General features: G+C 46.9%; 1 protein-coding gene across 5 annotated transcripts in view; it reads right to left on the reverse strand.

Moving 5' to 3' along the window:
* Positions 1 to 283: 283 nt before the first annotated feature.
* SYNRG (synergin gamma) overlaps positions 284 to 19,350 on the reverse strand; it is a 36,074-nt gene continuing 17,007 nt past the window's right edge. For 4 of the 5 annotated variants that reach the window (XM_053961009.1, XM_053961008.1, XM_053961007.1 and 1 more), the window contains 9 exons: positions 17,921 to 18,862; positions 10,499 to 11,101; positions 9,979 to 10,142; positions 9,224 to 9,277; positions 8,438 to 8,534; positions 8,024 to 8,172; positions 5,288 to 5,398; positions 4,709 to 4,744; positions 284 to 3,772 (listed from right to left, as the gene is read on the reverse strand). In XM_053961009.1, coding sequence (XP_053816984.1) covers positions 3,641 to 3,772; positions 4,709 to 4,744; positions 5,288 to 5,398; positions 8,024 to 8,172; positions 8,438 to 8,534; positions 9,224 to 9,277; positions 9,979 to 10,142; positions 10,499 to 11,101; positions 17,921 to 18,862 — 2,288 coding nt within the window. In that variant the 3' untranslated portion in view covers positions 284 to 3,640. The remainder of the gene's footprint in view (positions 3,773 to 4,708; positions 4,745 to 5,287; positions 5,399 to 8,023; positions 8,173 to 8,437; positions 8,535 to 9,223; positions 9,278 to 9,978; positions 10,143 to 10,498; positions 11,102 to 17,920; positions 18,863 to 19,350) is intronic. The other variant, XM_053961010.1, reaches the window with a different exon arrangement.

Below are 19,350 nucleotides of genomic sequence, written 5' to 3' on the forward strand. Positions count from 1 at the left end.
CAAGTGTTTTCCCCCTCAAAAATCCAGTTTTTTTCTCCATTCTCAAATGTACAGTAACCAAAGAAAAGAGAGCCCTGGTTTAGCTTGGATTGCTCTGAGCACACCCACTGGCTTTGAGGGGAACACCCCTTCTCCTGCTCCCCACAGGCTTTTCCAAATGGTATCTTAATTGTCTGAAAAATATTTTATATCTTCCACTATTTGGTGAGACACCTTCCCCATCCCAGCCACAGAGCAGGTTTCTTTTACATTACAATATCAATATTTCAGCTTCCCAGGCTGGTCAGATATGAAACGAGCTTTTTATTGAACACCAGGTTTGAATCTCAACAGAGGATTTATAAATCATTGCAGGAATTAAGGGAGTAAACAAGGTACTAAAGTCAATTAATAACACTTATTCTCACTGGATTTAAAATATCAGCAGCAACTCCAGCACAGCACAAACCCAAATAATCACAAAACCACTTCTGGAAGAAAAATAACATTTGCCCAGAGGGCAGGAGAAGAATCACAATACAAAGAGAAGTTTTCTGATTGCTCTTCTTCATAAAATTATGACATTCCTATTTTAACATTGAGAACTGGAATTAAATACAGGTGCAGAATTAAATCCAAAGCAGCAGTTTGTACAATAGCAGCTTTTATTGGAAAGGCAGGTTTTGTTTCAAGTTTATGATTCCCAGTGCAGCTGAAAGGACATGAGCTCCTGCTCAGCCTGGGGCTGAACCTCACCCTCACCCCACAGCCTGCAGGGATTTCAGGGAAGGAGCTGCTCCCACCAACCCCAGCCAGGAGGAAAAGTCCTTGGAATGAATGGTGAGTGCAGGAGGTGACAGTGCCCAGGGCACAGGTGACCTCTGAGGGGCTGCAGGGAGGCCAAACACCAGGAGGGAGGGGCAGGGGAGAGGCTGGAGCAGCTGCCAGGGCAGGGGAGCACCAGGAACACAACGGGGTTAAGCCATAAATACATTAAATAACCGAGCAAGTAATTCCTCAGAACTCCAAATGTACACAAAGAGACAGAAACCCCACTCCCCACAGGTCACGCCAAGGCAGCCCCTTTTATCTATCTACACGTAGATAAAAAACCAAAGAAAATCTCATTTCTCTTTTCCAGTGAGAGAATCCATGCAGGAAAAGGAGTTACAGGTCTGAAATTGGACACAAGCAAAGGGAAGGCAGCGGGGGAAGGTGGGCTGTGACAATCCTGTCACCTTGGATACAGCTTGGAAGGACACTGGGCTTTGGCTGGCAACAACATCCGAGAGGATGCTGAATGCTCCAGTGAGTCATTGGAATGACTGGGATCTGCAGCTGATCCTCCTTGTGCGATGCCTTTATCCAGGGGATCTCCATGAAACCCTCCCTGTGTTCCCATGGCTGAAGCTGCTGGAGCAGAGCCCTTCCTGCCCCACAAGGGCAGGGATGGTGCCTGCTGCTGTCCCTGCTGTGGGGGCAGGAGAGCAGCAGTGTCACCCTTCAGTGAATTGTGAACGTCCATTCCTTTTTTTATGGGCCAAAAGAGACGCTGGCTGCAGCTCAGAGAGGGGCTCACCTGGTAACAGGCACAGAAAAACCAGCATGGAAGATGCTCCTGTGACAATGCTTTAAATTTCACTCCATGGCCTCTTAATTGTGGCATTTTCTTTAAACTGGGGGAAAAAATTCCTCTCTAGCAAAGTGCTGGGGAGCTGTGTTGGCTGACAGTAAACTCCCTTTTCCCAGTACAGCATTCCCTCAGCACCAGCCTCTCCCAGCCACTGGAGAATACCTGCCAGTGGCTCCCTGCCCCCAGACTCCTGTGGGAACACTGGTGAGGGGCACAGCAGCCTCACTGTGCTGCAAAACAAGGGCTGTGGGCACAAGCTGTGGTGCTGGAGCTCTCTCCCACCTAATAAATGAAAGGCAGAGAAGCAAGGAGTTGTTTCCCTGCTTTTTTTGGTAATTACTGGGCAGGATGTGGGAGGCACAGCACGGGAAATCTGCCTCTGGATCAGCTGGAGCTGGAGGCACACGGTGCTTTATTTCATGAATGAGCTAATTTGAGGCAGCAAGGAGATTTATGGTAATTGGTGTAAGGAAGGAGCCAGACACCTCTGAGCCAAGATTCTTTCATTTGGGCTAATTAATAGTTTTGTATAACTAAGCCTGTTTGTTTTTGAAATACAAAGCATCGTTTTCCTCATTGTAGTTTCTGTTTCAGCAAATAACCACAGGTCAGTGTCAGGTACTTGTAATGGGGGCAGGATTAACTTGGAGAAGCTGTTGAGCTCTCTGGAGGAAAGGAACAGATCTGAGAGACTAAGCCAAAGAATTAAGGAGAAAGTTGCACCCTATGGATTTACACCCCACTTCATTCCCTAGACAGGGCCCTGGGATGTCTCTTTTAACACCATGAAGCTCCCCCAGGTTTAAAATCCTGTAAGCAGCACTCCATTGACTGCACTGGCCTCTGGATATTGGATCTGAAGCAGGAACCAGGTACTTTAGATGTACAGGTAACATTTAGTGAGAGTCTGTGACACAAACCTGTCCAGAGAGGCACCTACAAAAGCCACCAACCAGCAGGGACACAATGCCTGCTTCAAACACAGCTTGCTGAGACCACCAAATTCCAGGGTTAAATCCCTTTGGGTGTTAAATCCCACTCCCTGCTGCAGGAGCCAGGGGCCACCTTGTGCTGCCAGCTCTGAGTCACAGGAACACGTTGCTACAGGTAGCAGCAGACTGCAGGATTAACACACAGCCATCCCATCCCATCAGGAACAGCATCTCCACAGCCAAAAAAGGGAAGGAATCTCCACAGCAGCAGATGTGCTGCATCAGCAGAGTCCAGCTTTCAGCAGAGCTGCAGCCACACAGCTCCCAAAAGGTCAGGAGAGACAAAACCCTGCCTGGAGCTCAGGACAAATCCAGGGAAGTTTGTCTGTATTTACAACAAAGACTCTGAGTTTTGAACTCCAGCTGCCTGCACTACAGAATCCACACAGCACAGGGAAAATTACAGCAGTTTTCCAGTCCTCACCTTCCAGCACTAACCAGTTCTGCATCCAGCACAACTTCCAGCACAGAGCAGTGGAAGCACAAACACCCAGCAGCTTCTCCTCCTGAGTCAATAATTCATTCTGCCTGGATGCTGCTGTGACTCATGTGCTGTGATACCACAGCAGCAAATACTTAAAGAACATCAAGGTCTGTGTCCCAAAAACGTTAAAGATTTGCTTGCAAATGCAGACTTCAAGTATTTAAGTGGTTGCTTCTATGCAAATCAGCCCAGCATTCCAGGTTCTCTGGGAAGCTCCATGCTGGCCTCTCCCAGGTTTATGCACATAGTTACCAGGCTGCTTTTACACAGGATAACGTTTTCATCTTCAGAAAGACTGAAATGCCACTTCTTCTTTTTTTTTTTTTTTTTTTTTTTTTCCATACTACATACTTTCCAGTTATTCCTGAAACCTTGGCCATTACAAGTGAATTCTTCACCACCTGTAACAGTGGCTTTAATCCGTTGATTTTTGGACCGAAAATCAGCCCCAAAGGTTTCAAGCCCTGACCCCAGCTGCAGCCTCTCCACCAGAGCAGTCACCCCAAGTCCTGCACGGTGAGACCCAAAGCTCCACCTGCAGTGCAGCTGCTCTCAGAGCAGGTCTGGCAGGATGAGACCCGGGGGTTTGGGCTCCACGCAGTTGATCCAGAAGTTGGCACAGCTGGCGTGGTACTGGTGCCCTCCATATGCCAGCTTGAAGTTATCTGTCTCGGAATTAAAGGCCTGCAAGAAGAATTGAAACAAGTGTGACAGCCTGATCCCCTCCAGGCTCTAAACCCAGAGTGGGAAACAGCACAGGACTCTCCCCTGAGCACTGCACCCCATCAACTCCTTTTGATTTCAGCTGCAGGTGGACAAAACCTTCAGCCATCACAGCTGAGCCAACCTACACCTGCAGGAAGGGAGCCCTGGCCTGAGCCCTGGCAGCTCACTCACCTTGCTCCCTGCATCTTCTGGTTCTGTTCCACCTCCCTACCGCAGGAGAAGCTTGTCCTGCTTGCCAGCAGACAGCTCCTGCATTTATTTCCCTGGCTCCAGCCTGGCTGTGGATTAGGCAGGTGCAATTCTTGCTATTAGTGTTATTTCAGGTAGAATTTGATCTACTTCCTCCTGTTAATTGAAGCTGCTTTACAATAGGAGCCTCTGAGCGTGTGAAGCCATGAACAGGCTGAAACCACCTCGCTGTTTGTTGCTAGGAGATATTTTCCAATGCCTCACAGCTCCCTGTTTAAAAAAAAAAAAATAACCCAGCCCTGCTCTCCACACCCTGGATTTCCTGCAGAGATTTCTAAAAATGCCACTGCCTGCTACACAAAGCCAAAAGTCAATATTTCTAGCACAAAGCCCCTGAAATCCCCCCTCTCTTGCTACAGACACCCAGGCAGCACAAATTCAGGGACTCGGGGATTTTTCTACCACACAACAGAAGGAGCACAAAACCAGAGAGCTGGGCACAAGGTACAGGCATGCAGACAGACAGGGGGAGGCTCTGGAGCATGTTAGTTGATCAGATCAAGAGTTAACGGCCACAAAACATGACTGGAGAAGAGGATTAATGATTGGTACAATTGAGAATGACAGCTGAGAGCCCATGAGCAGCTCAGCCTTCCACACTCAGGAAGAATGAGTCCAGAAAGAATGTTTTTTACAGAGTCATACTTTTTTGGGCAGTTCTTCCACAGGTTTCTCTTCTTTCTGAAATAACGTTGAAACCAAAAAAAGTCAGGAAAAGTGCCTCTAGTTTTAACTGGTTGGCACAACTCTGCACATGTCCTGGGAGTCCCTCCCAGCTCTGTTCATGGCAACAGTCCCCTCTGGTGAGCCATTTCGTGAAGAAAAAGTCATTAAAAGATGTTTATTTGTTAAAAAAGTATGTCTTTTTCAATCTTAGTATCTCTGTTTCTTGCCCATTACCAACAATTAAACTCAACCCTTTCTCCACAGCTGTGTCACACCAAAGCCCAAGGAACACTGGACATGCCATTATAAGATTTTACTGAGACCCATCTACAGGTCTGAGTTTAGAAATTATAACCATGAATATTTTTTTCAGTACACCCATCCTTGGAAGTGTCCAAGGGCAGGCTGGAGAGCCTGGGACAGTGGGAGGTGTCCCTGCCATGGCCCAGGGGGCACTGGATGGGCTTTAAGGTCCCTTCCAACCCAAACCAGGCTGGGATGCTACAAATGGAAGCCCAAAGTGTAAATTCAGAAGGAGTTCAAGCACCACACACTTACTTTGCTTCTGGAATCCACGTTTAGGAGACACACTCCACAGGCAAGGTCCTGGGCATTTTTAATCCCGGGGCGCAGCATACAGGAAGAGAAATCCAGGGAGTTTTCATCTGGCTAAAGAGAGGAGACAGGAACTTTTGGGCATTTTCAGTGCCTGAGAAAGTTTCATGATAAGAATTACTGAGCACCAAGAGGCAGCATGTCACGTGGCATGGCAGGGTGACAACCAGCAGAGCTGTCAGGATGGATTTGCCATCTCCACCAGCACCAATTTATACCACTCAAAGTCTTTAAAAAGGCCTCAGCTACCAAGGAAGGAACCCTTGAGCTGCACATCCCCACATCCAAAGGGAAAGGAGCACTGGGAACTGGGGGAAGGCAAACAGAGGATCTGCAGGTGTTTGTGCAGCTGTGGGGAGGGAGCTCTCCCAGCCAGCCTGGGGAGGTGGCTGCAGCAGGGCTCATTGTCCTGGTACTGCCTCAGCAAGAAAGGGCAGCTGGTTTTCTCTTTTTGGGTTGTTGGTTTTTTTTTTTTTTTTTTTTTTTTTTTTTTTGAACCCACAATATGGCAGAGCAGCACAAAATGGGATATTAAGGTTAACCAAACCATGGAACTCAGGCCACCAGCCACACACATGCTCAGGTTAAAGACAGGCAAAGGGTGGGAGAATAAGCCTGTAAATAATGAATTATTGTGTCACTTTTCCAGTACTTAACCTCACATTTCAGCCACAGGATAAATTATCAATTAAAGCAATGCACAAAGATGATACAAAATTGTTCAAATTTTTCACTGAAGATAGTAATGCAAATAAAAACAATGACTAGAAATGCAAGAAGCTTAAAAAATGGTGTGATCCCAGGCCATGTGTGTCTTAATCCACACTGTGGGTATGCTGCTCATGCTGCCCTGCTGAATGGCTGGAGAGAAACTGGAATCCTGAAAAAAACCACACTTTAAACTCTAAGTAGATCAATCAAATTAATAAAGGCACTCTAATATTTGTTTACCAAATGCATGAGTGAAGCAAATGAGAAGGTCATCCTGCAATTTGCTGTGAAAAACCACAAGGCTGTGCATAAAATTACCTTGCAACAAAATCCTTTAAAAGATAAAATTAACCTTTCCAAGCCATGCCTGGGAGCTGGAATCCTTCTCTGCAGTTAATTGGCACCTCTGCAGCATTTAGGATCCGTGACTGTTACACCAGGGAAGTGTGGGTTCCACCCCTCCCCGTGAACCCCGTGGGCAAGGGAGGCAAGAACAGGGGGGATCTGGAGAATCACAGGAGGCACGAGTCCCTCTGGACTCTGTGTGCATGTGAGAAGTCCCTGTTTGCAGCTCCTGCTGTGCTTCACCTTCAGCTGGAGCTACGAGCCAGGAGCTGCTCAGAGGACACGGGGCCAAGCTCTGGACTTGCAGGTAATCCCTGTAATCTCCCAAGGAAAAGCACTTTAGCAACTGCATTTTAATCCACCTGTTTAAATTGGGAAAAGATCCTGGCAGCTCCTGGGGTTGCTCCTATCAGCAATGCCAGAGTTCAAACAGGTGAATCCAGGTCTATCAGCTTCCTCTGCCAGGCAGGAAAACACTGAGGATATAAATTTCCTAGGATGGCAGGCTCTGTGCATCACAGGACATCACCAAAATACCTGGGGAGGTTTAAAATGTGCACAAGGTGTGTAAAAAGGGACTGATCATTTATGACACCTGCCTTGCAGGGAATGACAGTGAGCTGGAGATGGGTATTTCAAGCAGAAACCAAGAATTCCAAGCCTTACTAATAAATAAGTGTTTATTGGGAAGGAAAAACCCTTTGTGGCCACAGCTGCAGTGCAAGGAGGAAACCACAAATTAAAATGCTCAGAGGAAACCTCCCCATGGTAATGATCTGCTCAGTGATGCTTGGTGGGATGTGCTGATCCTGGAGGCTCCTTGGATATGCACTGAGTCAAAAGATCCACTGTGTCACTCAATATAAAGCACACAAAAATGGGTGATTCTCTAAAATGATGAGTTTCCACGGTTAAAGGAAGCGATTTTGCACATTGTATCTCCTGCAACACAAACCCCACAAGGTATTTACTGGCAGGGTGGTTTTCCTGCCTTCCCTTTGTGTCTGTTCTGCACCTCTGTGTGCCCCCCTCTATCCCAGCTCCTCTGCAGACCCTTCCCATGGGATGCTCCTGCTCCAAAGGGCCTTCCCTGCCTGTCCCCCTCACCCAGCCATGCCCAAAGCTCTCCAGCTCCTACCAGCCTGGCTGGGAGCTTTTCCTGGCAGGGCAGAGCATTTAGTCCATGGCAGGAACCAGAACAAGCTCAGGCATTTCCAAATGCAGAGAGAAGGGAAAACAGTTTAGTTGTTCTGTGTTGCTCCACTGAGTGTTATGGAATTGTGAGCATTAAAGCCAATTGCAGGGATATTAAAAACAAGACTTGTCCTTGTCATTCTGCCTTTGTAAAATGGCTTATTTGGATTGTATTAAACTTGCCTTACTGGAGATGTCCACAGACACCCAGGATATCACCTGAATCATTAAGGTACAAGTAAGACAACATCATGTTTGTGCACAAATAACAGTTTTCTTAGAGGTTTCTAAACTGGCTTTCACAAATAAGTTCATTTCCATTTTCCAAGACAAGAAACACAAACAATGAACTCGCCACACCCTGCAAAGCCTCTTTAAATAAAATTATGACATTTGTTTTAGTGACCAGGCAGCTTATTTGGGTCTTACCGTTAGAGCAGCCAGGGACATGAAGCTGATCAGGTTGTTCCACACTTTATCAATATCCTTCAGCAGCTGCTGCAGCTTCTCACTGCAAACAGCAGTTGCTTTGATGCCCAGCTCCACCCTCTTTGTCACTCTGTAGACTTCAACAACCCCTGTGGATGTAAAACAGGGGAGGATTGCAGAGAATGCACTGGATCAGAACTCAGAAATGGCAAAACCAGAGTGGCACAGGAGGGGTGGCCATGGAGGGTCAGTTCAAAGCTGGAGTTACATTTATTTGGCAGAAGAGCTCTTCATTATTCAGATGCAGGCAAAGGTTAGGATTAAAAATAATGCCACTTGGGGAAGAGTGATTCTATATTCTTGTTTTTCAGGGAAGAACTTTCAGTGTAGAACATGTGGAAAATGAAAACATACCCTGTAAATACTCCATGCCTTGAGCAGACTGGATAACTTCAGTGCAAACAGATGAACTGCTGATTCCATTTAAGGTGTCGTTTGCTTTCTTTATGACCTGGTGGGAATGAATTTCATAAAATGATGGGGTTTCCATCTTTAAATAATCATTACAAATAAGATTGCCCCCAGCAGAAAGTGTTATTTGGAAAAGGAGACAAATTAAAAAAGAAATGATTGCCACACTCCATCACACGTTTTTATACACTCCTGCTTAAGTAGATCAGGGGAAAGTGTGAACGTTTAAAACCTTAATGTATTCCCCCCAATAGTTTCATTACCAAATTAAGAGTTTTAGGAGCATGCATGCCTTGCTGTCTAATTTAATAAGAGCATTCACAGTTTGGGCTCTCTAATACTGAAGTGCAAAGAAGAAATGTTCAGCAGCACTGATCTGGCTGTGAAATATCCCCAGCAGCACATGAACGGTCCCTGGGCACAGCACACCAACAGTTCTGTCCCTCAGGAAGCCCTGAGGAGCCAGGCACTGGTACCAGTGCCCTGAGCACACAATACTGGGCACCCAAACACGGGACCACCCCACTAACCAGAGATGTGGAATATTTAGGGAAAAGCCAAACTAATCCCCAGCGACGGGGAGATTAGTGTAGGGTGTCCAGCTGAGGAGGTGGCAGCTTTTGGTTTAAAAACTGTAATTCCCAGGGCTGATTCCCACCCCTTCTCTGCCTGTTGGTCTCAAACACTGAGTGAGGCAGGGAGGGAAGGATCTGGAGGAGCCACACTCACCTGCAGGGCACTCTCCAGGCACCTCTGCCACTCGTAGGCGTACCTCTCACTCTCCTAGAGCAAAGAGAAGGACAGGCTCAGTCTTGTTCCTACACACATTTCTCTCCCTCTCTCCTACACAACAGACACACAGCAGACAGGCATTTCAAAAGACTATTTGCAGATCAGCTGTGTGAACTTTTAACAGATCTGTTCCTAATTTCTCCCCCATTCTTCCAAGACTCTCTATGCACCTGAACTCTAAAATTTGATTTCTGGGAGTGGGAATGAGTTTCAAAAGGAGAATGTATAGGGGTGGGTAAAAGGTTTCATTGCACACACCTCCTGCTGACACATTTGTTACAGTCTGCTGTTCTAGCAATGGGGATTAGCAGAATTTAATCCAAGTCCTTTTCCCATCTCTTCTCAGGATGAGTAAGAGAAATAACTACCACACAGCCAAAAAGTGATGCCATTTCCCAAAGCAAACAGTCTCTGCCAAAGCTGGGATTAGATTTAAACTGTAACTAATTTCCAGTCATAAGCTTAGGCTGCAAGGTCAAGTGATTCTGTGTTTCAGACAACTTTCTCTGTTTTCCCACTTCCCTTTAAAGATGTGAGAGAAGGAACTTCCAGGCTCCACTCACAACATCCGACTGCGCCCGGACACATCTCACAGTCACGCCCATCCTCCAACAGGCAAAGTCCCAAAAAGTTGGATACAGAAGCCCCTTGATGTCAGTGCCAGCTCAGGTGTGTTCCAGCCAGCTCCTTACCTCCACCTCCCCAGTGAGGTCCTTGTACTTGTCCCTGATCACGGGCAGGGCTGGCTTCTCGCTCAGAGTGTTCGAGCGGTCCCTGAACGGCTGCTCCAGGGCTGGCAGAGGTGAAGAGCGACTGATTTCTCTGTCCCCCAGGCTCAGGCTCCTCTTATGAGACCCTAAAAAGTCAGGTTGTAAAAAGTTATTCCTTCACTCTAAAGACCCAGGCTGTTTAAAATGAATGAAGTGGCAGCAAGGGCTGTCCCGCTCCTCCAGAAGAACAAATATTTCTCTTTACTCAGTGACTGCTGCAGATTTCCCCAAGTCCCTCAATTCTTACAGGTTTTTGGCACAACAAATATTTTCCTTGTAGAAAAAGACCTGCTCCAAATGCCACAGAAATCAATGAGAAGGTTCAGGTCGTTTCCAGCAGCCTTTGGAACAATCCCCGTTAGCTAATTTATAATTCAATTAGGAAAACCAGCCTTTGATGAGCACATGCATCATGAGGTTCCTCCACCGTGGGCAGGCTTACCTTGCACAGACAGGTCAAAGGTGGCCAGCTCACTCTTGATCATCTCCTCACTGGATTTCACCTTGCCTTGGGAAGTTGCCACCAAGAAATCAAACTTGCTGATTTTCGGTTTTTCACTTTGGAACTCTCCAAAGTCATCTGCGGCCTCTCTCCGCAGCTCAGAGGAGACTCCAGCGAGGAAATCCGCGCCCGGGGCTGCGTCAGCTGCCGCTGCATCCTGAGCTTCCGAGGGAAGTCTGGCAAAATCCCCAAAGTCCCCGACGTCGTCGTCGCTGGGACCGCTGGAGACCGGCCCCGAGTCCTTAAAGTTCGCAAAGGCTGCGAAGGAAACATCCTGCAAAGCATCCTCGCTGGAGAAGGTTGTCACTTTGGAAACCGTTGTCATGGTGATGTTTTCTGAGCTGCCAAAGAAGGTCTCCTTCTTCTGGAGGACAGAGGTGGCCGCGGAGGAGCCGCTCCCCGCGGGCTGGGCGAAGCAGGAGAGCCTCTTGCCCTGCTGGCCGTCGTCCCTGTCGGAGCCGGACCAGTCGTAGCTCGCCAGGCTGCTGACTGCAGAGCCACTGTGACAGCTTCCCAACGGGCCAGCCTTTAAGTCATCCACATCTGAAACAAACCCCCACAATTAGGAGCTGAAGTTCAAACCTTAAACTCTCTGCGCCGCCTAAGAACGACTTGCTGAGAGCCTGGAGGAACTGCAAGAACAGACACAAGGAATTGTTGTACTCGCTGAGGATTGGAGTTTGCACAAAAATAATCTGGAAAATACCTGAGCATTTCATACAAAAATTTCTCTGTTCAATGAATGCAAGCCTTGACCTTTGAGTGCCGTCTTACATTTTAAGCTGAAAGTCACCATACCACTATGGTAGTGAAGAAACACTAAAAAAAAAAGAATTTCTGGCCAGTCCAGGCTGCACAGATCACCAGTTGAGTTTTCTGGCTGCAGAATCTACAATCAAAATATAAATGTTACAACTCAAACACCTTTAATGCGTTATTTCATCTTATCGAATCCAACCACACAGAAGACTGGGCTGACTTTTCCGTTCCTCTGATAAAGTATTAATACACTTTAATTTTATATTCATGCTTTGATACAAATAACATGTAAAAATGTGCTGCAAGGATCTAAAAAAGCCTAGAAATCCTGTTTGAGCTTATCAGGGCTCCTGCAGTGCCGCACGGCCGACTCGTCAAACTTCCAGGTGCCAGCACTGACAGGGATATTGCAGAGATCATGTTCTAACTGAATAAATAGTTTGTAAAAGCTAAGTCCAGAGAAAATCCAATTATTTTGCAGAAAGCTCCGAACATTTATACCCACCTGGTGGTTACATGGCCCAATGGGTTCTTCTCCCTGCCAGGGGCAGGTGTGAGCTCAGAGCCTGCAGTGCCCGGGGGCTCTGGCTGCTCCCACCCCACTGATCTTTCAGCTCCACACTGACACTGATCCCAGTGAAGGCACACGGAGCCAGGGCTGGCCAGTCTGCATGAGGGCATGAGCCCCCCCTCCCCAGCAAACCAGCCCTCCCTACCCTACTTTTGGCATCTGTTTTCCAGCAGGAACAATTGTCAGTTTGGATTGCCCGGGGTCCAGCAGCTGTGGGAACAGCAAACCCAGACCACAGAGAGTTTTCCCTGAGCCTGCCTGGGGCTGAGATCTGGTGCTGAACACCAAGGGATGAACGGGCTGGCACACTGGGCTCTGACAGAGCCACGGGGGGAACAAGAACAAGCTGAATTCCCAGCTGTCCTCTTCCTGCACTCCAGCCACCAGCCCGAGGATGAAACCATTCTAACCAACCATTTCTGCCTTGGTTTATTCATCCCACTGGAGGGGGAGAGCAGGCCAGGCTCCAGGCTGCTTCCCAGGCATGACCCACATACATGGCTAATGAAAAACCCAAGCAACACATGGCCCAGTTCAGTGGCCACTGCCATGGGCCAGCGAGGCACCCACCAGCCCCTCCCCAGGGCCCTCCTGCAGCTGCTTGGTCCTCGCCAGCATCCCAAACCCAGAGCTGAGCCCCTGCACACACATCTCCAAGTGCCACTGGAACTGTGGATGTGCAGAGCAGCAGCCTGCAGAGGGTAAACAGAAAGGGATGAAATCACCTGCTCCCGGCACAGAAAGAAGGCTCTGAGTGCAAGGGGCCGGTGATTTATCACCACACACCACACCCTGTGCTCTCAAGTTTTTGTTTAAAGAAGGGAAATGAAAGCTTTGCATGAAAGAGAGAGCCAGAACCAGCTCCAGCACGTGAGCCAGCTGTAATTAATCCTGGCATCCTGCAAATACCACCAGCTACCAGGCAACCTCTGTTTCCCTTCACTTTGTGCTGGCTCCAAAAGGCAGCAAAGATCTGAGCCTGGCCACTGTTGCAGTGCCCCTGGGAGAGAGAGGGAGGAGTGGTGATCCCACCCCGGCACCTGCACGCTCACATCCTGTCGGGAATCATTCCTTTGGTAACTGCTGAGATTTTGAGCTGCAAACACATCCTAGAGGCCCAGGTCAGGGCACTGCTGAGCCAATCCTGGCTCAGGCACAGGCAGGATCAGCAGCAGGCTCCAGGGGGAATCCTGAACTGACCTGCAATCAATAGGGCAGGGGAGGCAGAACAATAGTTTAATTATTCACAACCCAGGAGTCAAGATTCTCTGTGTGTGAACTCAGGCAGACACAAAACCTCTGAAGAGGTGCAAGGGCTCAGGTGAAATGCAATGGTTCAATTCTGTACATTTGATTTTTTTTTTTTTTGATAATTCCAGAAGGATCACTCCACTGAGTAAACGTTTTTCTAGGAATATTATATTACTGGAAAAACACTGCATTCAGAGTCAGTGTTAACAGCTCAAGCAGTCCTAAAACAATTTAGTGAGAAGTATGAAAAATAAGAATGTGGAACCCAAAGTCCAAGGTGCTAGATCATCACCTGGGACCAGATGCACCTGCAGGAGCCAGCCAAGGGAAAGCACTGGCTGCAAGGAACATACAGCAGGATGAAATACAGCTAAAAATACTGTTTCCCAGTCTTATCTCATCTGCAGAAAAACTTATCACCCCTGATTTGAGCCAACTATAATAATTTATTTCAACTACCAAGGATTAAGTTATGGCTGGAGGCAAATTACAAGCTGGAGCCTTCAATGTCAACAGTTTAATCATTTAAGGAAAACCCTTGACAGCATTAGTGACTACCTGAAGAAAACTGAGAGAGACAACTCAGGGACATTGGTATAAATGTAGGGATTTCAGCCAGCAAAGGAGACTTTCAGGGTTTTGTGTTTCAGTGGATATTAGAGCCTGATGAATAAACCCAGCTCTGGTGTCACGTTGTGGTTGTTAGGGTGACACAGGCTCCCAGCAGAGCAGATCAGCGAGTGCTGTTACCCTGGGAACATCCCCTGCAGCCTGAGCAGCAGCCCCGGGACAGGCACCACCTGCTCCCTGCTGCCTCACAAAGGGACAGGAGACTGCAGGAACCTCATGCACTGCTGCTACCAGCCTGTCAGCAAGCAGAGAAATCCCAAGCCCCATTCTCAGCTGGGGAAGCCTGGAACTGTTAACAGTAAGGGAATTATTGCCACTTGCTTTCTCTAAAGAATGGCTGTAGCTAAGGTGGAAACCATCAAGAATGTGACATAAATGAAGGAAATAAGAGAGAAAAGGCTCCAAACCTTGTGGAATTACAGGATTTGGTAATTATTTTGAAGTGGTCATGATAAACAACGTTTCACAGCAGAACAAAACCCCTGGGCTGACACTGGGAGCTCAGTCCCACAGAGGCCCATGGCAAACACATCCACACCCTCCCTGTCAGAGCCTTCCCGGGATAAACCAGGGTGGATAAGCTCTTCTGTGTGCAGAATTAACCCAAATGAGGGCAAGGGAGTCAATCTGACTGTCAAGTCTGGACAAAAACATCATAAATACAGTCATGAACGTTCCTCTGCCTCCTCCAGGAATGACTGGCTGAACAAACACAAGCTGCACCAGCCCTGCAGAATTAGGTCTCAGCTTTATATTTGATTTAAAAACCTTTAGGGCTGGGCATGACCTACTGATCTGCAGAACCAAGGAGGGGTGTTATGTTTTTCTCCCTTTTTTTCCCTTTTAAAGTCTCTCCAGCTCGGTGTAAAGAAGAAAAGCCACATTCTGCTTCCTGGGCTGGTTTCTGCTCTTGTGGCAACTCCAAAACCCCACAACATTTTAACTATTCCACATCCCAATTATTTTTAGCTTTTTTCCTTGTCTGCTAATTTGATGCTAATCCCAAGCTGTCAGTGGCTCAGGAGCTGGAGGAATTTGAAGTGACATAATTGCATGCCAAAAATTTGCAGCTGTCATCCATGTTTGAAAGTTTCAATATTTAAAAGGTAGAACTTCCCAAATGGAAAATTTACTTTGGGGTTCTGGTTAACTCACACTGGATTAGCTAAATAAATATCAGAATATTATTGAGTGGGCTTCTACTCATAAAAGTCTAGACAGCAACACAGTTTTTCAGTGCCAACTCACAGAAACAACCCTGCCACCACACATTTCCTCCACTCCATCCCTCTCAAACACAGATATTTGGAAAAAATATTATTAAGGTTGACAGGTAAAGATTCAGGAGGTCACAGGGAGCGAGGTCAAAGCATTGGAAGAGGAGAAGGAAGCTCACCCACACCCTGCTCTGCCAGAGAAAGGCACCCACCAGCTTAAGGGGATACTAGAACCTTAAACTCTGCATTTTTGAGGAAGAAGAGATACATTGCTAGTTTGCAACAAATCACACACACCCCCACGTTTTCAAAATATGCCAAGATAATATTTATTAACACAGCAGGACTTACAGATCACAAAAGATAGGGATACAGAGGAGCTCGGAAGGGCGGTATCAGAGTAAAGCATGCAGGTCAATACTTGCAGAAGAGAGATATCAAAGCAGATCTGAAAAGGCACATTCACACAGGAAATGTTTAGTTGAAATCAGACATTAGAAAAAGCAGCAAAAAAAACCCTGAAGTTGATTAAAATATACAGAGAATCTCCAGTAATGCCAAAGAAAAAGGTACTTTACAGGTGTGTCAGTGCAGCAGATAACCCTTTGAGGGTGCCTGGGGCAGGGCTCCTCTGGCTGCAACCTTTGGCAGGAAGAACAAATCAGGTTCACCCAACAGGAGCAGGTGCCCATTCAAATGCTCTCAGCTCGGAGTGAAATGTAAATTTGGTGTAAAAGAAGCAGCCTGGTTCAAACTAACAGCATGCAGCCAGTGCTCAAAGGGTTATACGGAGTAAATGCAAGAGAAATCAGGCAACATTAGTATCATCTACCTTCCACACAGAGAGTTAAGAGTTTAAAGAGACTGTATCCCCTTTGGAGAGAGAAAATCTGGAAACCTTTCACCCCTCAGGAGACCACAGGGCCCTGGCATGGGAAGCAAGCCAAGGATTTCTCCCTAATTCCCAGCATAAGCACCTACCTGCCCATACCTGGAAGCTACAAATGTCAAAGCTCACAGCCAAGGGACAAACACCTCTGTGTGGGCACGTCACAAAGCCAAACCATGTCTCAGCACCTCTGTCCTGCTGCTGCTCCCCTGGAGATGTGACACAGGGCTTGCACACGTGCAGCTCCCCGGGACAATCTCTCCCAGCAGGGAGGTGCCAAAGGGATACTGTCCCTTTTTGACATTAGATTTACAGATCGAAGGAAAGGATGAGGAAAAAAAGGAAAAAAAAAAAAATCTGCTTTTTAACTTCATGTAAACTGAAAAAAAGAAAAAAAAAAAAAAAAAAAAAAAAAAAAAGGACTTGACCATCAGCAGTTCACAGCTTGAAATGCATCAAACACACAGAAAGGAACACATGAGCACAGGAGTGTTTGTAGCAGAGTGTCCAGAGCACGTCCTGCTACCAAATCCAAACAGTTAAATGGAGCAAAACTCTCCCTTTAGGAATAACATCTAACTTGGCACCATAGGAGAATACAGACTTGGTTAAGTTTAATAAAAATAACTTCTAATTAATACTTCAGAGTTCGAAAGTTTAGCAACAAGCACATGAAGGGCTAACCCCTTTAAACAAACCAAAAAAAAAAAAGAGGCTTTCCTGCCACAATCAGCAATTATTCATCAGGGATTGCTGTGGCAAAATCACACGTCCTGTAAAGAGCTACAGAAGTCAAACTACCACCAAAAGAGACTAGAAAAATATTAGGAAAAAGTGCTTTCAAACCCAAAGTAAACATTCAAGAATACACTGTTGGTGCTACGTTTTGACAGCTCACTCAACTTGGAGTTTTCCCAAGCAGTAATATGAAAATTAAATGTCTTTGCTAATAAATTATTCCTGATATTTTGTACCCTGTTAGAGAGTATCTTCCACATCAAAGTTGCCGACTTAATTCTCTCCCCTACTTAAAAATATCATATAATGCAAAATTACAGTACTGTATATTTTTTCTCTACCCATATCTGCAAAAAATGGAAGAAATAGTTCATGTGGAAATAACCAATTCCTGCAGCAAGAGCTTTTACAGTTACAGTTTGTATGTTCCCCCTGTTCAGAAAAGCCTTTGACTGCATAAAACTTGTCCTAGAACACAGTAATGGTTCCCATGTTGTTGAAGGCCACAGAACATTTAACTACAGCTTATCTCCTATGTATATATGAAAAGAAAAAGCAGGACACTTGGGAAATTTGTTTTATGGTATGTGATCAGGTCAGAGATGGACAGTTCACTCCCTCAGGAATGTTGTCATAAAGGGAAATTAAAGAAGGTGGAAACCTGATAAGGATAAAGTGAAAGTCCCATGGTTTAAATTTAGGTCCAAGAGCTCCCAATCAGCACTTGCAGCCCCTTGGCACAATGATTTCCACGAGGGATTTAACACTGGAAGGTGTGTGAAATACTCTACAGCTGCAGTCCTGCAAAGTCCTGCCTACCCAGACTGAGTCCCACTGTAAGGGGAACACACTGGTGTTGGTGATTAGTCAGCTTCTCATTAACAGCCCCAATTAGTGACCCTTGGGAAGCGCCGATGGGGAAGTCCCCAGGTCAAATGCTTTGTGGAAAACAAGAGATTAAAGTGAGGCTCTGCCATCATCTTGCTGATATCAATGGAATGACACTGTTTGCACCGGAATATTTTCCACTCGAGTCCCTTAAGTGCCAATAGCAAACAGGTACCAGTATGATGATGTTAAATCTCAAAAATAAACTGGCCTGGAGTTCAAGCTGTTCCAGCTAGTTATATTTATAGTCTTCTAAGACAAAAACAAAAGGGTGCCCTGCTGAGGGGCCGTGGCTGGCGGGGACACACACTGAGGAGTCTTCCACTACTGAAAGACGAGTGCATAATACTGTAATTGAGCACAGAGAACACGGAATCTGCACCACCTACGTTACCAGAGCAATCTAACCAGTTCCTCACCTGCTGCTGGTGGATGCTGGCCACTAACTGTTGGCAAATCCAAAGAGCTATCAGACATGACATGCTTAAGATCTCCTCCCACATCAGCCAGTTTCATGTCAAACTGAACCGACAGCGCGTCTTCGGAGTCCTCCTTGCCCACGCTGCTGCCGCCGATGGAAGGCAGATCCAGGGATTTCACCGAAGCAGAGTCTTCTTTGGCCTGCTTGAAAGCTGCCACTTTGTCCACCAGCGACTTCTCGGCGCCGCTGGAAGAAAACTTGGAGTGGAAGTCGGCAAAGTCATCATCGCTCTTCACCGAGGAGAGCGCGCTGTCCTTGGCCTCCTCGAAGCCCGCTCCAGAGCCTTCCAGGGACAGCTGCTTGAAGATGTCATACTTGGTGGGCGTAGCAGTGGTGGCAGAGCTCTGCCCACCCTTCACTGTGCTGCCTGAGGAGCCAGCCTGAGCACCAGGGCTGGCCTCCAGCTTGAGTGCATTGTATTTGTCGTCAGGCTTTTGTTCGGAAAACCCCCCGCTGTTGTTGAAAGCCATAAAATCTGCAAAGTCATCTTGTCCACTGGCTGATGCGCCGTTAGAAAATTCCCCAAAAAGGTTGAACTCTCCAAAGTCATCAGCTAAGCTTGAAGTTTTGCTGGGTGCTGGCTGGGCAGAGGCGGATGGAAGGGGTGGGGGGGGAAAGGAGCCCGGTTTTGAGGTGTTAAATGCAGGTGGGAAGGATGGCTGCTTGTTTTCTCCAGGAGAGGAAAAGAGCTCCAGGTCTGCCAGATTCAAAGGGGTCTTGGCTTGTGCTGGCTGTTTTGGCTGAGCGGGCAGAGGAGGGAAGGGTGCAGGGAAGGTTTTGTCTTTTGAGGGTGCCTCTAACGGGGAGATGCTGTCAGCGGTTTTGAAATCCGTGAAACCATCGTCGGCTCCTGTGGGCTTGAACTCTGCAAGGTTCTCTCCTGGGAATGGAAACAGGGAGAAAACAACAATTAAACCCTGCACAACAAACACAGCACGTTCACACCATGCGAGCAAGCAAATTACTTCATGCAGGGTCAGAAGGTTTTACACAAACTGTTTAAATGGAAGGCCTCGGGATGCACAGGGAACTGCAAACTCCACTTCCATGAGCCACACAGGTGTCAAGAGCACTGATTCTACTTTTCACCCCAGCAAACACCTGATTCTCTCAAATTGCCTCAAAGTGACATTAAACTCCCTTTACACTGACTTAATATCAAAACACACCATGACAAATGGATTCAAAAGGAGATCAATACTGCCTGCATGAGGCTTCCATGCAAGTTCTTCTCCCCACCTCACCCTCCTCATGTTTGCCAAACAATGAATGTAATTTTAAATTTCACTTATACCAATACAGTATTTGCTTTCTATGGAAGCAATTCCTCCCTTCCTCCCTCTGAAATATTGCAGCTTTTTCAGGGGG

This window comes from Vidua chalybeata, chromosome 20 (assembly GCF_026979565.1).
Source record: "Vidua chalybeata isolate OUT-0048 chromosome 20, bVidCha1 merged haplotype, whole genome shotgun sequence".
Lineage (NCBI taxonomy): Eukaryota > Metazoa > Chordata > Aves > Passeriformes > Viduidae > Vidua > Vidua chalybeata.